Source organism: Simochromis diagramma, unplaced genomic scaffold (assembly GCF_900408965.1).
Source record: "Simochromis diagramma unplaced genomic scaffold, fSimDia1.1 OVJJ01000822.1, whole genome shotgun sequence".
Lineage (NCBI taxonomy): Eukaryota > Metazoa > Chordata > Actinopteri > Cichliformes > Cichlidae > Simochromis > Simochromis diagramma.
Genome location: NW_024387520.1, coordinates 9610369 through 9625852, shown reverse-complemented (window position 1 = coordinate 9625852; position 15484 = coordinate 9610369). Strand labels below are relative to the sequence as shown.

At 39.1% G+C, this 15484-nt stretch overlaps 1 protein-coding gene across 16 annotated transcripts in view; it reads right to left on the bottom strand.

Annotated features, from left to right (window-relative positions):
• Window positions 1–3732: 3732 nt before the first annotated feature.
• cacna1ba (calcium channel, voltage-dependent, N type, alpha 1B subunit, a) overlaps window positions 3733–15484 on the bottom strand; it is a 332183-nt gene continuing 320431 nt past the window's right edge. For 14 of the 16 annotated variants that reach the window (XM_040019432.1, XM_040019434.1, XM_040019438.1 and 11 more), the window contains 2 exons: window positions 8904–9121; window positions 3733–6594 (listed from right to left, as the gene is read on the bottom strand). In XM_040019432.1, coding sequence (XP_039875366.1) covers window positions 6046–6594; window positions 8904–9121 — 767 coding nt within the window. In that variant the 3' untranslated portion in view covers window positions 3733–6045. Of the gene's footprint in view, window positions 7395–8903; window positions 9122–15484 lie in introns of all 16 variants that reach the window. The other 2 variants (XM_040019443.1, XM_040019442.1) reach the window with 2 other exon arrangements.

Here is a 15484-nt window from a genome sequence, read left to right as displayed (position 1 = left end):
TGGTGAAATGTAGATGGCCTCAGAAGGTATGACAAGCCCTGGTCAATTGTAGTTGGCCTCATCTAACAATACAATCATGTGCATGATATCGGCGCATGTAACAGTGAGAAACGCACTGTCTGTAGTGCTGATCTGATAGCACTACAGACTGATCTGTAGTCTTTAAAAACAGTGATTAAGGGTTTCTTGGGGACTGGGATAATTGAATATCTTACACTGCGTTAAAAGGAAGTTTTCTCTTTTTGAGCACATCTTTGAATGGCATGAACAAGACAGCTGATGGCGTCTATATTGTTTATCCAGCAGATCAAATATAACAACACATGGTTTAGATTTCATCTTTTTTTATTTCAAGGAGCTTTGTTTCATACAAAATGCATAATGTAGAAACAACAACAGAATTCAAAGTCTGGTCAACAAACATAAATTCACGCAAACAAACATTTCACTGAATCCCAAGACCCAAAGAAAGGAATGTTCCTCGTCTTCTGCAAGGAGTGGAACTACCAGTAATGTTCAATACTGTTTTTTCCAATAGAAATTTGTCTTTTCAACAAACCCCACAGTTTATATCAAATATTAAAAAGTAACAACAAAAGGACACATGATATCTAAAAGTAAGTAAGTATATTACATGCACATACACTGTTAGAACATGCATACGTCTGTATTTTTTTCAAGAAGAAAACCCACATTTACACCGTCAGTGTTATTCAGGAATAAAGCTGTTGGACTGCTTCTAATGTGTGGAGGCTGACTGGTCCAGACTTGGTCAAAGGTATATTTTTCTTTAATGTAATACAGACACAATACAGGTATTTTGAGATGTTTTTTTCTTTTTGGCATTATATGTTGAAACTGTTAAAATAATGATTGTATCTGCAAAAGCATATGTCTTACACTAAAAGAATGACTTTGACAGTGTTTATTTATGAAAACCTGTTATGGTGACCTAACAGGACACACCTCATCCCTCTTGGAACTATGGGATCTACATTTGACACAGTTAAAGTGTATGAATATTTGCATGCATAACATTTACCTTTACAAAGTTGCTACAATTTTAAATATTCTTGTTTAAGCTTTGTGCCTTTATGCATTTTAAATCTTTTTTGTTTGTGTTTCACTTTTTTTCATAGCATTTTTTATAAAATATTTGGTCACAATCATGCTGAAGCCTAAATCTGAAGAGACCAGCATGTAATGCTACAGGATGGATGGAGAAACCAGTTTTTCTTGTTGCATAGCCCTACTCAACTGTCTTTAGCTTGTGTCAGACCCCTGTAGTGTGTGTTGCTGTGGTTAAACAAACCCCCTGGCTGTTCCCTCCTAACAGCTGAAGGGACAGAGTCTCTCTTCCTCTACTAGTCAGTCAGGTGCTTCAGAGTTTAACATCTTGTCCTTCATGTAAAAGCACATCAATAGGCATTTCATCAGAGACAATCCACCAAGTTGCATAAAACAGAGATTGCTTGTGTGTAAGTCAGCCTGCATATGAAATTCAGAGCAAAGTGCAGTGCAGTGCACCATCTGTGGTGACTGGCTGGGGATGTTACTGAACCTTTCCCTGAGCCCGGGTCTGCTGGAGCTTTCTTCCTATTAAATGAATTGGTTAAATGCAGAGGACAAAATATCTCACGCATGGGGTTTGGAAATAAACTATGTTTAACCTCGTAGGGCCTGGTGTCCACATATGTGGACATTACATTTTGGGTTGTCTAGACCACAAAACTAAATTTTGCTCCACAAGGGGCTGAACTCTTACAAGGATATTATACTGCCACTGTTCTGTCAAAATTTAAAACAAATGTCCTCATATGTGGATATCCAGCTCTGCGAGAGAGAAAAAATCAGGCAAAAAGATAATTCTTTGTTTTGCATCAGGTCCCAATCACCCCAAATAGCAAAGTTAAATTAAAAATGCATGCCATGAAAGAGTTTGGGTCTTAGGAGGTTAATTGCACACTAATATGCTACTATCAATGTGGAAGTATTGTTAGTTTGATACAGATTCTACTTGAATATTTCAAAATAAGTGTTCTTTTGAAAATCACGGTTTTAGTAACGCAGCGTTACTACGGGAAAGTAACGGTAATCTAATTACCGTTTTTGCAATAGTAATCCCTTACTTTACTCGTTACTTGAAAAAAGTAATCAGATTACAGTAACGCGTCTTGAGTGATGTCTTAGGAGTAGTCATAGTTGCAAAAATGGCATATGTTTTAATGGTTTCAAAATGAAACGTGAAAAATGAAAAAAATGAAAAAATGAAAAGTTAAACTGCCTGATATTTGCAGTTTAAGAGGTTTAATTATTGTTGCATCTATGTTAAAATATTGAGTGAAAGCCAGTATATTTTTCTTGGCTATGCAGAGCAGGTCAGCTAAGTTTTATTGTTTATCCTTGTCTGTTGTATGCAGAAGAAAGGGGTATTTGCAAAATTTAAATACTTTGTGAAGTTGAAATGTGACAAGACAAATATATATACATTTTATATCTAACAATGTAGACAACCACCCCCCTAAAAAACAAAAAGCAAAGGCAAAAAAAAACACACACACACTTATTTCAGAGCTCCAAACATCAATGCCCTTTTACAAATGACACTATATCCTTGATATAATGTTTCCTTAAACCATCCATGTGGGATTTTCTTTTGAAAATTAGATTTTTCCTATAAATTACCTAAAGGTAATTTGCCTTGAAAAGCAAACAATTTAATTGTTTGACTGTGGAAATGCTGATCATTTTAGTGCAACTTTTGCACTTAACTAGAAAGCAAACAAGCTCGTGCAGAATGTTTGTCAGGCCAAAATGGTATACACTGTGATCATACACTGTTGAGTATTAATGTGGCGGAGGTCTGATCCTCCGCCATATTAATAGGCTGTGGCGGAGGCTGCAGGGAAGGTGTGGTGCAGTGAGCTCAACCAGGGAGGTTGGAGGCACAGGTGAAGGTTATTCATCTAATGAGGTCTTTCCTTCTTTATAGTGATGTCAGACACCAGAAGGAGAGAGGTGTGTGTGAGGTCAGGTGAAAAGCTGGGACGCTGGTGCCAAAGCTGAGTGCTTCTGTGTGTAGCATAAATAAAAATTATAAACAACTGTCAGAACACTGTGTGGGGTCAGAATTATTCACAATTAATTATTAATTAAATTGTTTTGGTGATCATATGAAAAGTCACACTGTTTACCAGCCAGTGTTAATTCTGACTCACCACAATGTCCATATAGCATTTGTGGGGCTTAGTATGAAAAACATTGGATACATAATTAAGGGTTAAAAGTGGTGTTTATCCTTCTGACCAGAAAAGATATATACTGATATGTTTCTCCATATTCAATCCAACAGTTGATGCTCAAGTGCTCAAGGCACAGACATGAAATTCGGTGAAAAGAAACAAAGAAAAAGTAATTCACTCTGCCTCTTTTATTTTCTTTACTCTGTGAAGATAGGGGCTGGTATAAGACCTTTTTTCTAATCCATCCATCCATCCATTCACTTTCGCTTATCCTTTTCAGGGTCGCGGGGGGCGCTGGAGCCTATCCCAGCTGTCATAGGGCGAGAGGCGGGGTACACCCTGGACAGGTCGCCAGTCTGTCGCAGGGCCAACACACAGGGACAGACAACCATTCGCACTCACATTCATTCATGATGGTGGAATTGAACTCAGGACCTTCTTGCTGTGCGGCAACAGTGCTAACCACCGTGCCACCGTGCTGCCCTTTTTGCTAATGATTATTCTAAAGAAATTGGATCACTGCTGTAAAACTGCATTATACAGTAGTTACTGGGCATGACGTTACAATATAATTTTTTTGATACATGTGAAAAGGTGAAAAAAATGACCCAGAAATGTCAAGTATCTGAACAACAACTGATACGCGCACACTCAGACACACACAGACATACAGTCACAGACATAGCTTGTGTCCATTTAAATGGACAAAAAATGGATTAAAAAAAAAAGTAGCAATCCTTGCTACTTTGGGTAGTAAACAGCCACAACCAACTACACCCATCCACTGCAGCTGACCCAACTCACACTCTACCACCTGAATAAGATACTTGCACTGTGACTCTCACTGTGACATCGTTACCAAAAATATACAAAGAGGTTATATCAGGTAGTTAACCAGTTCTAACATTTTAGCATGCAAATTAAGTTTCTGACTTTAATTTAAATTGAATGATATATTTATAGTTTTCATAATTAAATCCCAGCATAGCGTTTCCACAATGCTGATCCTTAAGTTCCCACCCACATGACTACATGGTATCAAAAACAACCACATAGAAAAAAAAACAGAACTTAATTTTTCACTCCTGTCTTTTAAGTGTAGATATTGACTCTGCTTGCAGATAAGGCTTTCTATACAACACATTTTCCTGCAGAGCTAGATATATATAATGAATTCAACATCTATTTTCATGTGGCTGCATCAGAAAACAGTGACATTGCATCTTTTTCTATCTAAAAGGAGAGGCACTTAGTCTTAAAACATCGCAAAGAAGTCTGTAAGAAACATTAGACCTGAAACAATGGCAAACTGTAAGCAGTTCACATAAAACACTCCTTTGTTTTTCCTCATATTGTATAAAATGTGCACAATGGAGAAAGAACATCAAGGAAAGGAAAGGAAAATTTGAGGTAAAAAAAAAATCCCAACAACAATCAAACAAACAAACAAAACTATTTCCACTACCATGCGCTATCTCATTCCTAAATTCTGCAGCGGTATGAATTCCATCTTTTCCACTGAGGGAATGTTGTCAAGGATTAGGCATCATCATGGAATGGTAAAGTCCAAAGCTAAAGACAGCACAGCTATCTGTACAGTGTCATGTCTGAGGTTTTCAAATACCATTTCATTAAACTACTGACTTGATTTTTGTCCTGATCCTGTGACTTACAGTGTTGACACCACCATCTGACTCTGAAATGCAACAACTGACAGCAAGTAATGGTCATAGCCTCCTGAGAACCTCTTTCAGTTTAACTTATTTTTGTGTGATTCCCTGCCTCTTTGGAGCTAAATTGGAAAGGCCAGGATGTCCTCTCTTGAGAACTTAGTAGGGTAGCTCAAATAGGTTAAATCAAATGTCCATTACAAAGGACATAAATGAATAGGTTGGGTCTCCAGAGAATATTGTAATATCACAAATGATTTACAATGCATATGACATATTATAAAATATCTTGTTATAATGCAGAGTTGGAAGAACAGAATTAGAATTAAATAACTAAAGAATGGTTAGCGTAAATTCTAATTGTAAAACATTATCTCATCTGTGAAAACAACAGATTTTATTCCTTGATCAGACACAAGATACAGACCCTACTTCATAGAAATAGTTTTTTGGTTAATTGTTTGACCTCAAGAAAGCGATTTTGAGTACACTTTTCTGGCCCATTCCAATTTACCCTAATCTTTTTATGACGTTGATGCATGTGCAAATGTGTATTTGCTTAGGCCTTTCAGTTCATCCTTTGTGTTCTTTAAGTTCAGCTGAATTGCTTGTTGTTATTAATTAATTATTAATGGGTGAATGTGGTAAGTTGCATAACTACTATATATGCTTTAAATGCTGAGTAGAAAAGCGCTATTTGAGAAGAACCAGGTCATATACCATTTTCAAGTACACCAAGTTATTACCTCTATATATATATATATATATATATATACATACACACATACTTTCCATATAATATATATAATATATGGAAAGTTGCTTCAGGATCAGTATGGTGGTGTCAGTAGCAAATCAAAAACAGACACTGTAAGACATTTGATATTGACAAAAAGTCTGCCTTTCTGCTACAAGCGCTTTGATAAAGAGGATACTTTTCTATTCACATTCAAATATTACCCCCTTAAAGCATTCTCCTCAGATGTTCTCCATAACTTAAGATCTCCAAGTTAGGATTACAATAAAGCATTAAAACACACACAGTGATGCTGTAAACTAAAGCCTTCAAAGAAGATGATAAAACTCATCACAATTCCTCAAAAATGCATTAAAAAGGTTTGTTTAAAGCCATGCTAGCACCATTCATCCTTTACTGCCTCCTGGTAACACCTGGGTGGCCTGACGCCAGAGCCTGGGCTGGTGCTACCCCCAAAGCTGATGTGGTACCCATTGGGCATACCAATGTTCTGTTGTTGAGCAGGAGACAAGGCTCCCATCATGCGAGGCAGTGCGTTCCAAGAGGAGTGTCCAGCACAGGGGCTGGGAGACAGCGCCGCCATATCCTGGAAGACTTGCAGCTGGTCCCGGAGGCTGCCATAGAGGCTACCCAGAGCCTTGCCCTGGCCCAGGAAGGGCTCTGAGCTGATACGAGTGACGGGGCAGGGGAAGTGGTGAGAGCCGCTGTAACGGAGGCCATTGTGCTCTGAGAGGCCACGGCTTAGCTGGCTGGGACTCAGAGAGGTCTGGCTGGACACAAAATGCACAGGAGAGGAATTGGCAGTCTTGTAAGCCACCCCGGGTCGCAGGGTGTGGGGGATCTTGGGGAGCTGCCGACGTCCACGGCTTGACGTGCTAGTATTGGAGCTCAGTGCCACTGGGCTGCCTTTAACCCAACCACTGCCCTAGATGAAAATTGGACAAGCAATTTGAAATGATGAGGAAAAAGAAAATATGCCAGAGAAGAAAGGAAAATGGGAAGAATATGTATAGGTACAGAGCCACCCAAGGGAAGAAAAGAAAAGAAAGACACCAAAATACATGTACATGGTAAGATAACAGCAAACATAAGAGGGACAGAGAAGACAAAAATAAAGACGCACAAATGGATAGATAATCACAGAGGGACATGATGAAAAAGACAAAGTGGGAAGAAAAGCGAAAGGTCATGAGAGGCTATACTGAAAGCAGACAGAGAAGAAAGCACTAAAAACATGCAGAGCAATCACAACAGTCTGCATTTAATTTCTGCTTGTCTATATCACACATTTGCTGATGCTCTGTAATATATATGGTAATGTGCAAACAAAAAGCAATCTTTTATTCTGCTTTTATTCAAATATATCGAGTCAATTCAACTTGACTTAAGTAATGCAAAGTTTACAGTGGAACACATATTCACTGCAAGAGTAAGTGTCTACAGGCATCTGTAAAGTATGGTCATGGTTTGGGGTTGCATTTTAGCTAATGGTGTTGGAGATCTTGTTAAAACTGATGGAATTATGAGAGCAGAAAAGCAGAGCCAGATTTTGATGCAATTTGCAACAAAATCTTAAAATCTTCTGAATGGCAAGAGCGTCATCTTTTAGCATGAAAATGGTCCCAGATATACTGCCAATGCAGTAAAAGCAGAGCAGGACTCCATGCCTCCACAGAGCCTGGACTTCAACAATACTGAAGTGAAGTTTGATCATCTTGGAAATAACTGAAAAAAAAAAAACAGGTCAAGAAAGCTGGAGAACTATTCCTGAAGAATACTTAAGAAATGAAAAGAATCAAGTTTTGTAGGGAACATTTAGACATTAGTACAAAATACTGAGTCCTAAGCTTGTTTTAACTGTACAAACACTATTTTGCCATATATAGTGTATTTCCATCTTTGTATGTTTCAATAAATTACTACTCTTATTTAAAATTTTCTTGCAAAATATAAAGAAATGAAGGGTGGCTCAAGACTTTTACTATATATTGTATTTATATTAAATGCTGATATTGATAAGTTAATATTTTTCACCGGCACTAATTGACTTGTAACACCCAGCTGAAATGGAAAAGGTTCCCAGTTATCTAAAATACATGCACAGATTAAGTGTATATGATGTAAAAACTGTCGGATAACACTATGTGGATAAATAGTGTTATGCTTTGCTATTCTTTAAAGTGGCAAAGCAGCATGTGGCAAATGACAACAAGACCAGGAATGGCACTATGATCGAAAGAATGAGATCACGGGTACAAACAGCTTTCTCTGAAAGGTAGCTGGCCTCTCCCTTAGAAATAGGGTGAGGAGTTCAGCCATCTGAGAGAGGCCCAGACTAGAGCTGCTACTCTTCCACATCAAAATGACCCAGTTGAGGTGGTTTGGGCATCTGTCAAGAATGCCTCCTGGGCACCTTCTCTGTGAGTTTCTTCGGGCATGTTCCACTGGAGGCAGAACCAGGATATGCTTGAGAGATTCCATCTCTTAGCTGGCCTAAAAACATCTTGGTGTTCCCCAGAATAAGCTGGAGAAGGTGCCTGGGGAGAGGAATACCTGGGCATCTGTGCTTAGACTCCTGTCCCCACAACCCAGTCCCAGATAAGTGGAAGAAAATAGATGGATGGACAGACAGGCAGATGGACCCAGGATGATAGCACACTTTTCCTCCTGAGTTATCAAATTAGATTATTTAACATTAACACCAAGCTGGATAAGGCATGTTGTATAAATGCTGTATGGCTGTCTCCTGAAAGTTTATCCTACAGTCAAATATTCCTGTGGTAACATTGACTGTACTTGTGAGTATATGTTACGAGAAGCTGGACTGTGTAATACTCTAGAGTGTGACATATGTCCATGGCTAAAAGAAGTGAGTTGCCCAAGCCATACTTATCATTGAAGACAGGGGCCAAATCATAGGTATAAAACAATCCAAACCGTATAGTTGCATTTATAAATTCTTTCAAAAGAAAGTAAAAATGGGGATAAAAGAGCCTGATTTGAATAAAAATAGAAAAATATATTATCCTATGTGTTGGCCCCCCCTAAAGCAACAAATACCTGAATCGTTATTATGGAAAGCCCAAGTCGATTTGAATGATGAGTAGGAGGAGAAATGGTGGAAAATGGGGGGATTTGCAAAAAAAGAAGACGCCTTAAGCTAAACTAACAAGAATGACATTAAAAAATGAAAGCTCAAAGATGACCTTAGTCAAAAAGAACATGCTTGCCCACCTGCTTGTTGCTGGTTTCCAGCCCTTCACTTGGAGAGCCAGCACAGCTGGCGGTGGAAGATTTCGAGTGGCACTGTCCCCGGCTGCAATAGCGGTCACAGGAGTAGTAGCGCTGTTTGTCTGCAGAGGAATGATGGTGTTTCCTTTCATGGGAGCGTCCACGGTCGTGGGCTTGCTCTCTGGAGGCTGTTGTTTCCGATGCTGGCTCACCCACTGCACCTGTGAAGGAAGAAAATATTGCTGGGTGTTTCTGACAAGTCCTAAGATTTTCTTACTCCCCAGTGTTTAATACAGTGTTTCAGTAGGGGTAAAGATTCTAACAGTCATGACAGAAACAGCATAGGTCATTTCTAATCTAATTAACGATTAAGCATTTAATAGGTTAATCAGAGAGATGACTCTGACAGAGCTCCAGAGTTGCTCTGTTGAGTGAAAACAGTCTTCCAGAAGGACAACCATTTCTGCACCATTCTACCAAGAGGCAGATAGTTGCTGGATAGCGTAGTGGGCTACTGGAACAAGGAGGCATAAGTGGGCAGAGATGGGTAGTAACGCGTTACTTGTAACTGTAATCCGATTACTTTTTCAAGTAACGAGTAAAGTAAGGGATTACTATTGCAAAAACGGTAATTAGATTACCGTTACTTTCCCGTAGGAACGCTGCGTTACTAAAACTGTGATTTTTTTGCGAGAATGTCTCATGACAGTGATGTAAGCGAGTGCGACGTTCGTGGCAACAGCTGTGTGCAGATCAACAGTGCGGGAGAGAGTATGAGCGTGCAGCATTTAAAGCGTGGAAGTACTGACCTTATTTTGAGTTTGATTCCACAAAAAGTGACAAAAACATTAGTGTCCGCTGTGCGTGGGAAGAAAACTTCTTTTTAGAGCGAAAAAAACCCCTAAACTTCCAAGCAAACACCGAGTGCACTACGACGTAATGGAAAATTCACAGAGAAACTCGTGGATTCTTCCACTGACTGCTGCGGCACACTGCACCAGGGTAAACCTGTTTTAAAAAAGGGACCTGTAGTAGCGGCCGGTAATAAACCAATCCTCATGAAGAACAGTGCTCTTTAATGAGTTCAGCACAGACTAACATCGAAGAGGTAGCAGTGACACACAACAGTTATCAGCTAGCCATCTAACTGTATTCTATCTCGGGGGAGCAGCCAAGATGGCGACCGAGGTAGACGCTCTTCTCCGCGGCTAAGCAGGATTTTGCAGTTTTACTTCCCTTTCAGCCGTCGTTTTTTCTCTGAATCACAAATGAGTTATTCTACTGACTGTTTATTCAATACACGTATGCGACATTTCTAAGTAACGGCTTCCTGAACCATACTTCAAAGGACTTTTTCGCGACCCAAGCCTCTTTGCAAAGCGATAGCTCAGCTAACAGCAGGAAAGCTCTGTTACCTCAGCGATGTTTTCAGCAACTCAGGGAAGCAAAAGGAAGGAAAAAGAAACACCCATGAAGTTTAAAAGTCTAACCAAAGGAGCAACCAAGGAAATGGAGAGAAACACAGGTGTTGCTGGCTCAAAAACCAGCCCCAAGAATGCCGTGACTGCAGAACATGACTACAACCGCAGCAAAAGTCCTGAACTGATGCCACTGCCGGACTCGGATCCCGATACTCCAGCCAGACCAGATGGTAAAAAACACAAAGGTGATATAACTCTTGCTGATGTGCAAAACAACATTGCTACTTTAATTAATGAGCGCTCAGATAATCTGGAGGCTATGATCAGCAAGAATACTGTTAACATCGAGGCCATGAAGAAGTCTATTGACTTCATGTTCTTGGAAGTAGAATCTTTGAAGAATGTCACCAAAACCATTAAAGCTACTTGTGAAAAAAACAGCAGCAGAATGTCTCAAGTAGAACTGAAGGTCAACGAGGTTGAAAGATACCATCGGAGATGGAATCTCAGGCTCTCAGGTGTCCCTGAGCAAAAGCAAGAAGACATCACCAGAAAAGTACTTGACATCTGCTGCACTGTTGCCGGGGAAACAAGTGCAGGATTCAAAAACAGCATTGATGTAGTTCATCGCCTGGGCCGCTACAGCGAAACTCAGAAGAAACCAAGGCTGGTTATCATTCAATTTGTGACAAGATCAGCTCGTGACTTGATCTGGAGAAAAGCTAAAAACTGCTCCTTTCTGAAAGAAAACTACATGAGGTTCACTGAAGATCTGTCCTCTGCTGACAGGGCAATTCGAGAGAAGCTTTGGCCTCTTATTGATGCTGCAAGGAAAGAAGGAAAAAGAGCTCACTTTGCCGGGGTCCGTGTGATCATTGAGGGGAAAGAGGTGCACCCAACGCTCACTTCGCCTGAGGATCAAGCTGCACCTGCGATGATGGAGGTTTCATGCCCTCCTTGAGGTATAAAGTTGTTCTGTCAAAGGGGTTGTTTACAATTTTGAGGTTCAGGATAAAAGTTAATACCAGTTCCATGTTAACTATGGGAAGTAAACTGTTCATTATTTTGTGTTAAAGCCGCACTGTCTATATCACTTTGTTCTCTCAATGTCAGGGGTTTAAGAGACACTGTTAAGCGAAAAGCTTTGTTTTTGTTTGCAAATCAACAGAATACTGACTTTGTTTTTTTTTCAAGAATCACATTCTGTTGTTAAGGATACTGCTTTTTGGAAAACACAGTGGGGCAAGGACCTATGGTTCTCACATGGATCAGAAAGATGGGCAGGAGTTACTACTCTGAAGAACAAATTTAATGGGAATGTTATGCACTCTGAAATGGACTCAGAAGGACACTTTGTGTTAATGATTGTCAACATTGATGGTACACTTCTTCTTCTTGCCAACGTGTATGGTTTTAATTCTAAGTCTGATAATGACTTCTTACTGGATGTCCTTGAAACACGCTTTTTGTTCTGGTTATCCAAATACCCGAATCTCCTGTTATTAGTTGGAGGCGATTTTAACATTGCTCCAGATCCTTCACTAGACAGATGGCCACCTAGCTCAAATAACTCTCTGTCCTGTTGTTTAAATACATTCATGCAAAAGTTTCATTTAATAGACATTTGGAGATTTAAAAACCCTAAAGCCAGACTATTTACATGGAGTAACAAATCCAACTCTTCTAAATCCCGTATTGACTTCTGGTTAATTTCTGATTGCTTAAATAGGGATAATGTTATAGCCAATATAATGCCAACTGTCACGGTCCTGGGTCGGGTCGACCCAGTATTTTGAGTTTCTTATGTTTTGGTTTATTTTGCATTATGGATTAGTTATTCTCTGGTGATACTGTTTTGATTACAATTATATTCTGATTCTTTAGTTATCTGATGATGATGTTGATGATGATTATTTCTGGTTTAGGTTTTGTTATCTTGCCTTTATGTTTGGTTTAGGTTGCCTGTGCTTAGTTTTCTCTGCCCGTATGTCCCTCTGTTTGTCCATGACGTCATTATGCCTGTTTACGAGTCTGTCTCTGTCTGGCTTGTGCTTCCTGTTTTATTTTGTAGGTCTGTGCCCTTTGTCAGTGCGTTCAGCTTTGTGCTCTCCCTGTCTCGTCAGTGTAATCAACGTCAGCCGTGTCTCCCAGCTGTTTCCTCTTTGCTCCGTTCACCTCTTGTATTTAGTGTCTGTGTCTTCCCCTACTCGGTGTCGCATCGTTAACGTCTGTTCACCCTCGCTTCCTCCGTGTGCTCCGTTTGCCAGCCAGCCTTCCTGCCTACTCATTCCGTTCTTCCAGTTTAGTTAGTGTTTTTCTGTTCTGCTTCTTACCAGCAATAAAGCTGTGTGTTTTGAATTACTTCCGCCTCAGTGAGTCCTGCATTTTGGGTCCTCTCTTCCTGCCTGCCCACACTCAGACATGACACCAACTCCACTCACGGATCACAAAGCGGTATCACTTCAGGTCTTTTTCAATACTAATGCTGCCCAAACTTGTAGGAGCTGCTACTGGAAACTTAATAACTCCCTTTTAAAACATGAAAAAGTGCTTGAAGATATTTTGTCATTAATCAAACGTTTCTGGGATAAAGCCCTAACCAGTCATCTCTACTGTCAAAACTGGGAACTCTTTAAATTTGAAGCCGCTAAATATTTAAGAGAGTATGGCTCATCTGCAGCAAAACAGAGGAAAAATGAAGAAATTAATGTAATTACTAGGATATTTGCTCTCACTCAGATCCCACCAGAGAACCTATCTGAAGAAGATAAAACTGACTTAGCTTTGCAACAGAGTAAGTTAAATGATATTTATAAACTGAAAGCAGAGGGAGCCTTTGTGAGATCAAGGAGAAGATGGTTAGAAGAAGGTGAACAACACTCATCCTATTTTTTTAAATTAGAGAAATCTCATTCTAAACTTAGTTCTGTTCGGAGAGTTAATATTGACGGTATTATAACTGATGATCCCCGAAAAGTCTCCACCTATTGCTCCAATTTTTATAGAAATTTATACAAGTCAGAGTTTGATGAGAGTGCTGCTCTGAGCTTTATGGAACAAATCCCTGATGTGCGAACAGTTAAAGAAGATCAGATGAGTTTCTGTGATAGGCTGATATCTATTAGTGAAGTGCTACGTGCTATTCGACGTCTTAAACTTAATAAATCCCCAGGAACCGATGGCTTAACCTCTGAATTTTACATTACTTTTGCAGATCAACTGGCTCCATTTCTTCTTAATGTATACATTGAAAGTCTTACAAATCAGTCTCTTCCCCCCACTTTATCACAAGGTCTGTTAACCCTAATCCCAAAGCCAAAGAAAGATCCCACTTATATTGACAATTGGAGGCCAATTTGCCTCCTTAATAATGATTATAAGATCCTAGCTCAGATCTTTGCCAAAAGACTGAAAGCTGTTTTGAATGATATTATTGATGAAACTCAGTCTGGCTTTATGGCTAACAGACACATATCCAACAACATCAGACTTGTTTTTGACCTAATTGATTATGCAGATTTGTGTAGGGATGATAGCTTTATCTTATTTGTAGATTTCTGCAAAGCGTTTGACACGATTGAACATGGTTTTATTTTTCAGGCTTTGGACAAATTTGGCTTTGGCCCTTATTTTCACAATGCAATTAAAACAATGTACAAAAATGTGAATTGCTCCATCAAACTACAAGCAGGTACATCACCTAGGTTTAACTTGAACCGCGGTATCAGGCAAGGCTGCCCCATCTCCCCATACTTATTTCTCATCTGTGCTCAACTCCTCTCTGATTATATTAAACGCAGTCCTCTGAAAGGTATAACAATTGCGGATGAAGAAATATTCATTAGTCAACTTGCTGATGATACCACTCTCTTTTTAAAAGATGCTTCACAGGTGCAGATGGCTATTAACACAATTAATGCATTTTCTTTAGCTTCAGGACTCCACCTAAACATTGGCAAATGTGAACTGCTTGCCCTTAGAAATTGTACCAGTCTATCTATTGCTGGCATCCCAGTGAAAGAGTCTGTCACTTACCTTGGTATAGTCATTAATAAAAATCAATCCACCAGGTGCTCCCTTAATTTCACTCCAATTTTGGACAAAACACAAAAAAGCTAAATGCTTGGCTGCAGCGGGATTTATCCATTAAAGGGAGAGTTTTACTCACGAAAGCAGAGGGTTTATCTCGTCTAACTTATGCTGCTTTGTCTCTTGATGTAAATAAAGAAACCCTGGCAGATATTGACAGACTTATTTATAATTTCATATGGAAGAATAGAATTCATTATATTAAAAGATCAGTTTTATCCAACTCATACTAACATGGTGGAGTAAACTTTCTTGACTTCTCCTCATTAAACAATGTGTTTAAAATAAACTGGATTAAACAATTTTTCAGGAACCCAACCTCAATTTGGAACTTTATTCCCAATTATATTTTCTCAAAAATTGGTGGTCTTAACTTTCTTTTGCTTTGTAATTACAATATCGATAAAATCCCTTTAAAACTATCCAACTTTCATAAACAAATGCTTCTTTCCTGGTCATTGATTTATAAACACAATTTTTCTCCACATAGATACTATATTTGGAACAATAGAGACATTTTATACAAACATAAATCTGTGTTTTTAAGTAATTGGTTTGATAATGGGATTCATCGTGTTGCACAACTTATAAATCCAGCTGGAGGTTTACTCTCTTACTCAGAATTTTTGAATACATATGGTCTTCCTGTTCCACCAAAGGAATATGCCATAGTGTTTGATGCTATCCCTGCTGGGGTCTTAATGTTGTTTAGAAATCTTGTTGTTAGTGATTTGACCCCTTTACCACTGGATCCTGCTGTTACTTATGTCGGTCAGGTGTGTTTCCCTTCTGTAAGGAGGAAAAACAACCGTGAAATACGAACTCTGTTTCAAAAAGACAGAACTTGTGTCCCAACGGCTGTCGCCTACTGGAATAACTTATACCAGGACCTGGAATGGGAGAAGATTTGGACCTTACCGTCGAAATTTCTATTAAATAACAAAGTAAAGGAAATATCTTTTAAAGTTATTCATCGTTTTTACCCAACTAGGTGTTTTCTTGTACGTTATAAAAAGGACATTGATGTTAACTGTACATTTTGTAGTTGTGTGAAGGAAGATATTTCTCATTTAT